Consider the following 14,455-nt stretch of genomic DNA (forward strand, 5'->3'; position numbering starts at 1 on the left):
ATTTTCATTCATTTGCATCACATTGACTTTTTGTAAACATTCATGCAAAGCAGTTTATGACGTAGAAAGGAGACTACAGTGTACACTTAGGTCCCTCGGTACACGTAGCTCAGTCGTGGACCAAAAGAATATCAATTCAGCTACTTTTTGTTGATTTTTAAGTGCTTAATTTAATAATAATTTTATTAGGAACTGTGAAAAATGTGTGTGTTTTTCTAACAACTACAAATTTTAAGTTATATTTTAGCAGAAAAAAATTCAGGGTTAGTTGCACGTTAAAGACTGTTGACACAAACTGGACTCTTAGGGCATCACTCCCTTGATTCTTTAAAAGATGAACTTTGTTAATCTGGTCACAGTTACTGCCATAAGATTTTTCCCTTTATCCTCCACAATACTTCATTTCAAATAGTTGACATTGTTGGGTTCCAGTACCAAACGTCCTCTATTTTCACAAGACCTATTGACTAGTAAAGGACCAACTGTACTTGCCAATAATGACATTTCATTATCCAATGGCTAATTTGGTACTGTACTTGTAAGTATCAAGCCTTGTATATATTCTCCACATGTTTGGTTCCTGTTTTGTAGAAAGTAACTAAGTGCGCTGACCACAGAGCACTAAGCATTTTATACTTAATATTATAATAGTTACATTTTTATCATGTTACATGTATTTGGTGACACTGAAATTAAAAAACTTATCACCTGAACACATGTAAGTATACAAAATAATGTTAGCAGTGGGTCATGTTTTGTACAATGTGACTTTGTTCTTCTTGACTAAAGAGCATTGAACATTATTGAAATATTTACATGTAAGTAATATAATATTTTTACTAATGATATTTGTTAAATGGGCTGTACAGTTTACAGTGATTTATTATTAGATGTTCATTATTAAGACTGACTTGACAAATTGACTTAATTTGTTTGTTATCATGAATTAAAAATCACAAGAAATGAACCTCCCTGATGTTCCTGCACTCAATCCATTGGTTGTGTGTTGATGGCCCTGCAATATAGCTTCCTCTCCACTCACCTCTAACTTGCACCATTTTATCACAAACAAGAACGTTCTCAACACCATAATGTACTCTAATTCTTGATGGCCATAGCTCTCAGTCTCTCTCAACAGCACTCAGAAACAATCCCAGAAATGTTTCGGCTGTATTATTGGGACTACACGATAGAAAGATTATTCTTCTAGGAAATTTGTCTATGCAACCATGAATTACAGTGTACCAGCTTCCATCTAATCAATGAGTGATATCCATCAAAAAGTCAAAGTGAGTATGGGCAAGACACCTGGTACTTCCTGTGCTGTATGGTAGCACCACATCTCAAGGCATTATTTTCGGGATCTAGCTTTGCCAACCTTTCTCTGACTCTTTGACGTTGAATCCGTAACGCAATAGACTTCAGGTAACCGGCTATTATGTTGCAACCAGAAGCCAAGGTTGCTGCCTAACGGTCACCCGGTTGCCTGGGGTGTCCTATTTGCAAGCGCGGGCGACCAAATTTCTGAACAAGTAGCCCGAGCGGTTGCCTTACTTGATTCATCCTCACTTTCTTGTAATATGATCCCAGCTGGAATTTATTAATTCTGGGCTCTTGAAAAAATGACTCGGGCTACTAACTTTTAATGTTGGAAGGCCGAAGGGCTCCTGGACAATTTTCTTAGGCAGCAGCTTTGAGAAGCACTCCCGTGGTTGTTTATTTAATCTCCAAACCACAAAGAAAACATAGATGTACGCCATCATAAGGTTGCGTGAATAAAGTGAAGTGTTTCCAACAATGTTATATGACAACTATCCAACATTGTTAGAAGCGCTCTTTTGACAATGTTGGGATGTGTTCCTCTAACAATGGCTTTATGATTTAACAGATGAAACATTATACGAAACGGTGAAGTGATCCCCGAACTTATCTGGACAATTTAAGAAATTGTCTCTAAAAGAAAAATGAAAAATTCATGTGGCTTCAAGTGGATTCAAACCCATGACCTCTGCGATACCGGTGCACTGCACAAAATAGAAACGCAAGGATCAAAATGAATTGAACAAAGCAACAACTTGAATTGGAGCTAGTAAAGCGCTATTTGCCAATTAAATATATATCAGCGCGCAGATATAACCGCGCTGTGTCAGTTACCATTGAGGTAAAACAATGTTACAGGTAAAGTGACGGAAATTTTGCAGTCCCAAGTATGCTCTAGCTTTACACTAACTTATTAAAAATGACACGTTAAAATAAAGAAGTTTTACCGTGTAACCTCCAGGCGCCATCATGACAGGTGTAGGATTACTAGAATAACCAGCTGGTTGTGCGCTTCCCGTGGATGGAGGATACCCTCCTGACGCCTAAAGATAGATAAAATAACTGTTAAGGCATTCTGTAGCATTCGCTTGCGCAGCGTTCACCGTTAAAAGCGAAAACAATGCGTACCATTTTCAAGCCAAAATGTTAGACGTCTTGGACGCTTTGATCTTCAAGCAACGCATGTGGTATCCCACAAGTCAACTTTCATTTTAGATGTTATGTAAGAGTATACGAATCTAAAATTAGCGCGTGATCTGGACACTAGTGCATGCAGAATCATTGCTTCGGCTTGCGTTGACATGGTTAAAGCGTGAAGGGCTACTTTTTTCCGAGATGTCTTCTTCGAGCGCTGGCCAGCGCTTTGCCGACTACTTCGTAGTAAGTGGCTTAGACATCGTAACAGGGCTTGAAGCCGATCAGTTGTCAGGTTAGTGATAATTTGTATTCGATTTGGTTTATAATTCCCTCAGGTGGGTGGATGGACTGCTTGTGTGCCAGCCATCGTTTTAGACGCTTTCTTCCTACACCGAGCGAGAATTTTTTTGACGGAGAAGAAATGTGAAACGCTAATTTTTATAAACTGAGGACGTTTTTCCAAAATCACTTATACCATCTGGAGAAATCTTGTATTTGGAAGTCCAAATTATTCCCGAATATTTGTGTATTATATTATCGCGTAAGATTTAGTCATCTGTGACTGTGGGACTTCTCTTCAAACAGAAGACATCAAGGCAGCCAGATTTTTCGGAATTCTTCCTTTCTTCAGTTAAAACCCAAAATGCAAGAAATGTTCTGGTGAATACCATATCATTAAATCTGAGTCCATCGCAAAAAAAAAATTCTCGATGACTTCAAAGGTTATATTTCCTCAATTTACGTCATGATCAGAAAAAGACCGTTCTTTCCTTTCCTAAGAGTTTGCGGGGTAATGTTTCGATTTTGACAATTATATCGTGTCATTATGAAAGTATTATTTGCCACTTCGTTTGCCATTTGTCGGAGATTATAATAGTTTTCTCTTGCGGTTCGTTTAATAGTATTTATGAAGTTGTGGCTTGCATTCATTACACAGGATGTGACGTACTGTACACTTTGAGCTTACTACTTGCATGTATCAAACGATGAACGTTAATATATTCTGTTTTCCAGATCAATCTGTTCTCAGTTGTGGCATGTGTATTTCCAATACATGCTTTCAAAGTTTATAGTGGCTTTACCTGGCTAGTGGGTATGCCAATATCTGTCTTGTTTAACCACTATTGTCATCTTATATTGTCACTGTTGGAAGGGCAAGACACTGATGGCAGTGTGTGGTTATCACATGGAACTGTGTCAGCTTCCTTTGTAGTTCAAGCTCTACTGCACAGTTGTACTGATGAATATTACTACATAAATTGCAGGTTGTAAGTGTAGAATTTCCTATGGGGAGATTGTAAGGGAGAATATTGTGCAAGGTGAAAGTTAAAATTTAAGTATCTTTCTTCCAGACTTGATATTGGTTTACATCCTTAACATCAATGACACGATCCTGATTAAAAAATTTTAGCACTTTATGTAAGGAAACAAATTCATGTTAATATCTATAATCTTATTTACGTTGTTGCCAGTTAAAAATATCTTATGGTCAATTTTTGTACTTACTTCAATAGTATTGATATATTTTATTTTATTTCCTGGTATTATTGCATTTCAATGCAGCAAAAAATTATGTAATTGTCGACCCAACCATAATTATTATGTTTTTCTTACTGTTCTTGTGAATTGTTATTATCAAAAAAATCCCACAACAACTGTATTGGCCCATTGAAAACTGTATTTGTAGCCACTTGAGTGATTACCACCTGAGATGGCTGAGATGGTTGACATTCTACATGTCAAGTTACATGTATTCCTTAGGACTACAAGTCACTTTTAAAACATGTTCTGAAAAAAAAATATATAGTGTAAGGCTTTGTTTCATACATGTACTGAAAATGTGAGCAAATTCTTTCATGGTTGAGAGCTTTTCTATTAAAAGGAATAGAAACAATGAGATATACAAATGTAGGTTTGGTTTTGATGAGAGGATTTCTGTATTGCTTTTTCAAAATTAAATAAGTGGTTTTGTTTTTGGTCTCACAGTGAACCTCTGCTTGGGCTAGAACAACCAGATAATAATAATAATAATAATAATAATAATAATAATAATAATAATAAAATATTTATATAGTGCTCAATCCACCATTTGTCCATGGCACTTTACAATAAGAAGATATGTAACATGCTAAAAGTTCCACAACATTATAAAAAAACCATCGCGTAAATTGCATCAATAAGTTAAAAATCATCTAAAAGTTAAAAAGCTTGTCTAAAAAGATATGTTTTTAAATGTCATTTAAAAATGTCTATCGAACTCCCGGGGGGGAGGGGGGTACTCCCAGAAAAATTGGGTAGGGGTGTGCAGCCCGCGTCCCAAAACCCTATTTATGACCAAAATCTGCGATTTTCCCTACCCTATTTATGACCTGACCAAGAATTTGATACCCAATTTATGACCTGACCCTTAAATCAATACCCTGGTGCAGACCTGCCTTATAATTATTTCCCTAGTTCAGACCAATGTTAAAGGCTATGTTTATCTGCTTTTATTAGGTAAACGAATTCAAGACTAGAGTGCAAAAATGGATACCCTATTTATGACCAAAATGGTGGAAAATTGGCCAAAATCGATACCCTATTTATGACCAAAACGGCTGAAAAACCCTACCCTATGGGTCCGCACATACCTATATAGCCCATATAAGGGAGTACCCCCCCCCATCCTGGGATCGAACTACTGGATCTTAGTTCAAGTGGGATAGAGTTCCATAGTCTCGGTGCTTTGACAGCAAACGCTCCCTCTCCATATGTTTTCAGAGAATGTGGGATTATGGATAAAAATTATTTTGAAACAAAGGCTGAAAAAAAACGTGTGTTGTTGACTCAGGCAAGAATCTGATGCCCAGTAAAGAAAGCATGCAATACACTGGAGAGGAATGACCTTCAGCAATTTCAATCTCCCTTAATTGCCTTCCACCATTAGCTCTGCAGTTCCACTGTAGATTATATGATTTCTTCTTCTTCTTCTTCTTCTTCTTCTTCTTCTTCTTCTTCTTCTTCTTCTTCTTCTTCTTCCTACAAAAGTGTTATAAATTCACATAGATGGGAAAAAATGTACTGTACAGTTTCCAGCTAAAAATAAAAGTGGTAAGGATCGTTCATTTCAGTTATTTTATTGAACTTCTTTACCTGCCAATTATCTTATCCAAGAGATTGACATGTAGTCTTCAGGTTACACAGTACATGTAGGAAGATCCTACGATTTATCTTTCCTTTCCAAATTCAGGTGACTCTTTACATATATCACCTTTGGAGCGTTCCTATAAAGCCAAGGTTTTATTGCATTTTCCTTCAAATGTTGATTGGAACCCTTTTGATGAGGATGCTGTTCGAATGGTAAGTTTTTTAAGTTCTCAGTAAGTAGGTTGTAAGTGAATCTATAAACAAATTTATTGTTGGATATCGCACAAGAAAGTATAATGCTGTTCTAAATGAAGTACCGTAAACATCGGCGTATAAGCCACACCTTTTTGCTCATAAAAAACTACACCACATTTAATACGCATTGATCATTGCGTTTGCGAGTTTGGTGGCTTGTAAAAGAGCCGTTTTTGTTTGAGTTTACACGATGATTAAACCTTTTTCGTTTAAAGACCTTTTAACCGGTTTAACATTGCCTTTCTTGAGCAGGTGGACTTCAGTCGGCAGGGAATCTCCATTCCACCACAAAGTTGTTTAAAATGTCGACGATGGCCGCTCACTCACAGGGTCCAGAGGAGATATGTTTGTCGTTAGAACATCAAAACCCGTCGAAAACATCTGAAATAATGGGTTATTTTGATCGCGTAGACGATCGCGTTACAGTTTCGTTACACATTCTGTATACCGCAGAACGAAGAGACTGAGGGCTCGCAAGATCGGCTTACAGTATAAAATACGGAAAGGGAGGAAACTTGTACCACGTGACTTCGTGCGATGTGAACCGCAGCACTTGGTGACGGAAGTGAATTGGCACCGGAAACGCAAAAGCAACAGACCGTTCGAGAATCAAAACATCAGCTGTAGAGGGAGTTTTAAAATAATGGCGGCTTCTCCCTTGAAAAGACCCGTTCCGTTGCGAGAAAAGCAGCCGGACGAGAGGAGATCCAAAGTATCGAACAGAGAAAAACACGTGTTTGTTTCTAAATGGTAAGATATCAGACCAGTTGGCTTTCGAACGTGAGCCACAAATTACCGTGTTTGATTTTTCCCTGATCGAACTTGACTATTTTACCTGCAGGCTTTCAATGAATTATCGAAGAGACGAACAAAACTTTATCTCCGTACAAGAAAAACTCGACGACTATGTAAATAACAGCTCCGAAAAGGAAAATTTTCCATTGCAAGTCAAAGAACTGGGGATTATTTTAAAGGAGGCCTTTCCACGGGCGAGTAGAGTCCAGTGAAGAGTTAACGGTGGCCGAGTATGGCAGTACCTACTTTCAAAAACCTCAAGATTCGAAGAAGACCGTGTTAAATGGGAAGACTTGCCAGCTTTCACAAAAGAATTCGATTGGCTTTTATCTAGCGACGATTTCTTTGAATGGATAAAAGTCCAGTCACAAGATCTATGCGAAGGCAGCCGAGTTATAACTGAAGTAAAGATCTTTAAAGACTGGACATTTGTTGTACACGTCAACAGTCGAAAGTGCAAAAGAAACCGTTGGTGTTTTCGAACTTGGGGCATCTTAAAATTACTTCCGATCTTGCGCACATTTACTTTACCGCGTCATTTCCGTCACCATATGTTGCGGTGCACATCGAACGAAAGCTCTCTCTCGAAGCCGTAAATTTCGGTCGCCGAAAATGAATTTGAACGCTTTCTTATGCCGTTCTCCCACAGTATTTGGCAAATACATAACAATTCTAGATCACGTTAGTAAAATCAGGCAATTTAATTCAATTCCATTTGAGTTTCAGGGATTCGAAAATCGGCCCCAAATTAGTTTCCTCCCTTTCCGTATTTTATACTGTAAGCCGATCTTGCGAGCCCTCAGTCTCTTCGTTCTGCGGTATACAGAATGTGTAACGAAACTGTAACGCGATCGTCTACGCGATCAAAATAACCCATTATTTCAGATGTTTTCGACGGGTTTTGATGTTCTAACGACAAACATATCTCCTCTGGACCCTGTGGCTCACTTCGACAGAAATCGATCTACCACGAACAAGAATGCCTGGTTACTAAGCTAAAACGAACCGAAACGTTCGTCAGTCGTCTGCAGGTGTTGTTGCATGTAAATTCTAATGAGAAATGGACAGGAATGAAAAATACTGGCTTAAAAATGCCAGCGAAAGATCAAATTTATGTCCTAGTCGGATTTTCATACTATTAGAGGGTCAAAATTATAGGTAAGAGTTTTTGTATTCTCTGTTACAAACGTTAGTGAGTTACATATAATACGCGGGTTGACACGTGCAAGAAACTTGAAGAAACAGTGCATTTACATGTAAGACATCTTTGTCAAGACTCCACTTTTGATTTATTTTAATTTCTCTCAAATTTTTTTTTTCCAAAATCTAAGTTGCTAAATTCGGGATGCGGCTTATCTACGAGTGCGGCTTATACGCCGGTGTTTACGGTACATTGTATTGGCTTGGTGAATTCCAGACAACTCGGGGGAGTGTGAAAAAAATTGTAGCTCAAATAATAATTGTTGCAAAGGAATGGTGAAAACCATCTGAGACTTTCCAACTTTCTGGCAACATGCCTAGAATGATTAATATATTTCAGTCTCATGTAAGAAGAATTCTCTCATGATAATATAGTTGTACATATAATTTTGGCCTTTCAACCACAACTTCTTTTTTCACGAATTCTTATTCATAATTGCTGAATTTATGTACCGTTAGGAAATATGAGATGTACATGTAAACTGCTTCAGCTTATCTTGCAAATTTGAAAATTTTATTACTGTGACTGTTTCTATAAAGGGATCAAGTTAAAAATCAAATAATTACTAAATGACTTCCATAAAGTAATCTCAAAGAGAGCGAAATTTCAAACTTTAAGTAAGAACGAAATGCTAAAATGTTTGTACAAAAAGAAAATTGTGTACTTTATTAAAAATTACAAAATATTTCAGCTGTACAGGGCTGAAAATACTCTAATGGCCGGGCAATGGACAATGTCCGGTTTATTTGTGGTTTTGACCACAGGCTCCCCAAGCTGAAAATACGTGGTGTATGCGACAGCTTGTGTATATAGAGAATTGTATGGGAAAATCACCGATCGTAAAAAAATTGTGTAAATAACTATCTCATTTGAAATAAAGTTTTCCTACCTCAAATGTGTGACGAACTTGCCTCTTGTGCCGATTTTAGAGCCATTCTGACGCCGTTTAATGAAGTCATCCGGAAACCGTTACTAAAAGAATAGGAAGGCCTACCACTCCATCCATTGCTGGCCAGACCTCACTCCACAAATCGTTTTCTCCTCAACAGGAAAAGTCCCGAATCGCAATTAAAACAACAGTTCCATAAAGCCCAATAGATGTCACTCCAAATACGTGTGTTTTGGCGGCCGAAAGACTTGTAAAGAACAAAAACTTTGCCTTAAAATTCACCTCTTCGGCTTTCCTCAGAGGCTTGTGACCGGGCAGTCAACAACGGCCGCTTGCAAGGGCTCTCGCAAGGTGGTTTCACCTTCAACTCTGATTGGTCCATTTGAATTTGACTGCGCGCTGGCAACACGACCCTCCAATCAGAGTTGAGGGTGAAACCAGCTTGTGAGCGGCCGTTGTTGACTGCCCGGTCACAAGCCTCTAAGGAAAGCCGAAGAGGTTAATTTTAAGGCAAAGTTTTCATTCTTCATGAGTCTTTCGGCCGCCGAAACACATGTATTTGGAGTGAAATTTATTGGGTTTTAAGGAACTGTTGTTTTTATTGTGATTCGGGGCTTTTCTTGTTGAGGAGAAAACGATTTGTGGAGTGAGGTCTGGCCAGCGATGGATGGAGTGGTCGGCCTTCCTATTCTTTTAGTAGCGGTTTCTTGATGACTTCACTAAACGGAGTCAGAATGGCTCTAAACTCGGCACAAGAGACAAGTTCGTCACACATTTGAGGTAGGAAAACTGTATTTTAAATGAGATAGTTATTTACACAATTTTTTTACGATCGGTGATTTTCCCATACAATTCTCTACATACACAAGCTGTCGCATACACCACGTATTTTCAGCTTGGGGAGCCTGTGTTTTGACTGGTCAAACTTTCAACTTGCCAGTCATTTTGACCGGTCTGAAAAATACCAAAGTTTCCATGCTCTTCATTTGTTTACTATCTTCAGGCCTTCTGATATTGCGTGATGGGGCTATTTCGCACAATCGACCTCAAATGGCATCCGATTGCACAATTCACGAAAAATCGTATAATTCACGAAAGAACGCATAACATTTATAAAATAAAACATAAATCAAGTTTGTTAGGAATTCCTGCATAAATATGCCGTTTTAAAGATGATTTACCTTGGAAAAAGGCTAAAAAGCCTTTGTTACCTTTGATTTCGTAAACATTTGAAGTTCAAGGCGTTATTTTGCATGTCAGGGGCCTGGTACAAGCCTCATTCTTAAAGAGTCGCTTATTGGTGTAACACAAACACGCCCTTTGATCAGATTAGCAAATCTGTTCAGAAATATAATACTGCATATAAAAACAAAGTGTAAGAAGCTAGTCATAGCATACAGGAATATCAATAATTATTGATCATTCATTTGGCATTTTAGCTGTGTCCTTTCAACTTTTAATGTGGTGCACCGATAGTGCAGAAGACCTCATTTTTTACTTATCCCAACTTATATCGATCAAGATTCATAATTACTGTTCCCTTGTGTTCAAAATGTCTTTAGTGCAGCAAAAACATATTTTTCTTATCCTGAAACCTTGAAAAACAAGCTAAGAAAAAAATCACATAATTTACATTTATCGCATAATTGGCCTTTCTAATCGCATAATCTGCCCTGCAAATTTCGCATAATTTGCATTTTTTCATCGCACCCTATCAGAAGGCCTGTATATTCCCCACTGCTGGTTTCCTAATTGTGGAAGTACGAGCTGAAACGAACTGGAACTGTTGTTTAAAAATTGCACTACAAATCGTTTACAGTGGCGTCACACCACATTCTCACACTTCCGGTCTCGTATTTTCCCTTTCCCTTTTCGTAATTTTCAAGTTGTTCATTTCCTCCTGCATTCAAAATTTGACAGTAGTAAATATTGTATTTACTAAAAAAGGAGATGGCTACCTGTTGTTTGAGGGATGAGGGGCTTACACTTAAGTTGTGTTAAGGCGAAAATAAATTATTGACCAGCCAGATGCGAGGTATGTCCGAGATAAAATTTGTTTGGCTGGTCATCTTGTCCAGCTATCTTGTGGCAGTATTTTCAGCCCTGCTGCAGGTGTGTCACTGTAACCTACACTGACATTGATTTTCCCTTTCTTTTCTTGTTTCAGCTTTCTTTACCTCAAGGATTAACATTCAAAAAGCAATCCGAAGATCACGAACCAAGCTTCCATTCTTTTCTCATAACCCGTGAGGATGGATCAAGAGTTTATGGCTGTGCTCTTAAATTTTATGAGGCTGTTGAGGATCCTCAGATCTGTAAGGCTATGGACACACTGCAAGCCATGCATGATGCTGAATTGGCTCTTGCACGATCAAGGTCTCGTTCAAAATCACCTTCTTTGATTATGACAGGGAGTGCAGGCTCTGTGGAAACTTGGAGTTGCAGTGATAAGTTAAACTCGAGCTCTCAAATATCAGCTATCTCCAACCATAGAATATTTAATGTTCATAAAGATACTCTTCTAGTTTCAAAATGCATCTGCATAATAATGCCTCTGCCATTTATCTCTGCTGGGAAAACATACCTGGAACAAATTTACCTTTCTGCACGGAGTGGGGACAATCTTCCGCTTCCTTTAGAGTCCTACATATATAACTTATTATTTGAGGTGCCTCTGCCACCAGCTGGAAAAACAATGAGATTTAGTTGCCATGACTTGAACATTACATGTCAAAGACCTAGTAGCAATGAGCTTCCACTGTTTGATTACTCCTGCAAGGAACTTTTTACTTTGCTTGGTGTTGAGAACATTGTCAAGTTGTTTACTTGTTGTCTGTTGGAACAACAAATTCTTCTGCTCTCAAATGGTAAGTTATAGTTAGCTTAGAAAGACCTAAATGTTTTTGTTTAATTGGTGTATTGTGCTTGTTGAGTTAAGTACGGTGCCTACTTATTCAAAGGTATTTTTGCACGGTTTATGAATATGCAGGCAAAGCAGATCTTAACAAGTGCTATTGAAATCCAAGATGAAAATTGGGGTACACACAAAATGAAATGTTTTCAATGGAACCCACTGGGAACTCGAATCCCCAGATGGGATTCAAACCCACGACCCTCCATGATCAAGTCGGATGTTCTAACCACTGAGCAACTGCAGACTATGGTGAGCAAGGGTGAAATGTGGGTCTTTGACTCGAGCTCCATTATCAGGGCTTGAAATTGCGACTCACTGGTCGCCAATGCGACCAAAAATTGAGTGATGGCGACTAGATTTTCAGAACTGGTCGCCAGCTGGCGAATCACGTTTTGTCTGATAACTGAGGATAAACATTAGACAACTGTTGTATTTGAATCTTTATAAGATGAAATCGTTCGGAACTGGTAGCTAGAACACGACTCACCTTTCTTTCCCCATTAAAATAATGTATAAATACTACAAGAAAATCGGTTTCTCAGCACATTGTTAATTAATAGCACAAAAGTACGTCGTTACTTCGATCACCGTGTTTACTAGGGGCCATATTGTTTCAGCGGCTTCATGGGATTGTGGGCGCACTTAAACACGGTATGCTTCTTGCCGGTTACGGAAGACGAAGATTAGGCAAGAAGGTTAATTGAAAATTTAAATCTATCGTCAGTTGTGAATGCTTAAAACGTAGATTTAGCCATATTACCTAAGGACCTCCTCGGAGCTACAGTGCCGTTCGGAGATAAGCGAACAACGCAGACGCAAAATGAACGCACGCAATACGCATATACGCGTTTTTTTTGACGCGTCTAAAATTGCGTATCGTATACGCGTTTGTGCCTTTGTTATTTATAACCATAATTTTGCTTTTCCTGTATTGTTTGCGGAGACAAAAGAATAAATTGCGTGACTGCCGACAAGTCGAAAATTTGCATACGGTATGTGGCTTTGATTACTGTCAAGTTCGATCCGCAAGTGCTGCCGTTGAAAGCATCCACAGGGCATTATTTCGAAGTTTAATACCCTTTACATGCAACATAGGTCTCGAGAGACGAGCGAAATTAAATCAGCAAATTATGACCCGAAAAACCGAAGACATGATTTTTTTCAGTGTTTGCCGTGACGTGGTCTTTACAGTCATTTCACGATGTTTTGCCGACGCGTGCAAAGTCCAATAATTCCTTGTAGAAAAATCAAATAAATTCGATTGGAATATTACAGAAAGTTTTTAAAAAATCTTTTCTTTGTACTGAGAGCATTTCACTGTTTGAATCAGCGAATTATGTCCCGAATTACATCACGATGGCCTCCCGCCGGCGCGTGCCCAAAATTAACCCAATAATTTTCCTTGCAGAAAAATCAAATAAATGTGATCAGCGCATCATTGAGCCTTTGAAGAAAAAAAATGTGTCTGAAGTGAAAGCATTGTAGCCGTTGAAATCAGAAAATCGTACCCAACTGGACTGGAGATGTGGATATTACATGAATTAAAATCGTATTGTCACGTGCCAGCAAAAGTGTGTGATTTCACTATCGGGCTGAAAATCCACGGCAAAAAATCATTCTTTACTGCTGAATTTACAACAAAACAACTCAAGCTGCAAAATTCTCAGTCTTAAATGATGAATTTCTGCACAAAACTGCTAATGATGAGTCCTTTGCTAAAGAGTTGTGTTGTTAAGTTTAACGAGTGACAGACGCAACGGCTTTGGACCCGAAAGTTGTTTGTATTTTTTCACCATCGGTGAGCGTCACGCTTTACTTGAGTATTCACATCCAAAACGACAGAAGGAGTTAAATACTCAACTTTAAATGATGAATGGCTGTACAAAACTGCTAATGACGAGCCCTATGCTTACGAGTAGTGTTTTTTAGTTTACGACTAAACGGATGCACCGGCACGAAGTTTGTTTTGATAATATCGCTCTCAACGCTTTCATGTAAATTTCGATGTTAAAAAGGTTCTTGTGTGCAGTTTGTCGCTAGCTTTATATTTCTCCAAAAGGAAACTTGATGAAATTTTTTTTTTGGCTTTGAAACACAAATATTCAGCCAGAAGGACTTTGCGGCATTAGAATAAGCATATGGTGAGATTTTTTGCGCACCGACCATAGAACACGCAAATTATTTTCAAATTCACCACACCGCAAACGATTGAGACTAAACAAAGACAAGGCGACAAAAGAAAGACAAAGGAAGAGCTCATAAATACTAATGAGCCTTTTTGCGTATGTGTTGACGCGCATCCACGTTTTTTTTGACGCGTTTACGCGTTTTGCGTATGCGCGTTTTTTGCGTATATTTTGGTTCGCTTATCTCCGAGCTGCACTGTAGCTTGATATTGATAACATATTGATAATGAACCTAGATATTGCACAATGAGTTTGAAATTTACATGGAACCTTCAAAAAGCAACCTGTACCCTTAACATAAAGTGCGTTGGAGAAATTGTCCCCTGTGTTAGAAAGCGATTACCTGCAAACTTGACTGCACAAGGTGATTAATAAATGGAGATAAATATCGGTAGAAAAGTACGTTAAGAAACCAAGTTCCTCTGATTCTAGAGGCTACTGAAACCGTATACGAGCCGCTCCTTTTATTTTATCTCGGTCGGAGACTGGTACGAGCAATTGTAGTATTGCGTTTAGTCGCGATAAAGGTAAATTGCTTGCTACGCAAGCTGTAGGAGAATAAAGAACTACGTTTTGAAGACGTGAAAAGCAAGGGTAAAGGACCCATCTTTGCCTTGCTATGGAAAACACGG

The 14,455-nt window shown here is 38.4% G+C and overlaps 2 protein-coding genes across 3 annotated transcripts in view; one reads left to right on the forward strand and one right to left on the reverse strand.

Annotated features, from left to right (window-relative positions):
* LOC138043171 (pre-mRNA-processing factor 40 homolog B-like) overlaps positions 1 to 2,513 on the reverse strand; it is a 53,050-nt gene extending 50,537 nt beyond the window's left edge. The window contains exons 1-2 of the mRNA XM_068889314.1: positions 2,449 to 2,513; positions 2,268 to 2,363 (exon numbers count right to left, since the gene is read on the reverse strand). Of these exons, the coding sequence (XP_068745415.1) occupies positions 2,268 to 2,363; positions 2,449 to 2,451 (99 nt within the window). The 5' untranslated portion in view covers positions 2,452 to 2,513. The remainder of the gene's footprint in view (positions 1 to 2,267; positions 2,364 to 2,448) is intronic.
* A 72-nt stretch (positions 2,514 to 2,585) lies between these two features.
* The window catches only part of LOC138043170 (DENN domain-containing protein 5B-like), a 60,022-nt gene continuing 48,152 nt past the window's right edge, over positions 2,586 to 14,455 (forward strand). The window contains exons 1-3 of one of the 2 annotated variants that reach the window (XM_068889311.1): positions 2,586 to 2,749; positions 5,687 to 5,796; positions 10,891 to 11,590. In XM_068889311.1, coding sequence (XP_068745412.1) covers positions 2,656 to 2,749; positions 5,687 to 5,796; positions 10,891 to 11,590 — 904 coding nt within the window. In that variant the 5' untranslated portion in view covers positions 2,586 to 2,655. Of the gene's footprint in view, positions 2,750 to 5,686; positions 5,797 to 7,490; positions 7,792 to 10,890; positions 11,591 to 14,455 lie in introns of those variants that run through there. The other variant, XM_068889313.1, reaches the window with a different exon arrangement.

This window comes from Montipora capricornis, chromosome 3, assembly GCF_036669925.1.
Source record: "Montipora capricornis isolate CH-2021 chromosome 3, ASM3666992v2, whole genome shotgun sequence".
NCBI lineage: Eukaryota > Metazoa > Cnidaria > Anthozoa > Scleractinia > Acroporidae > Montipora > Montipora capricornis.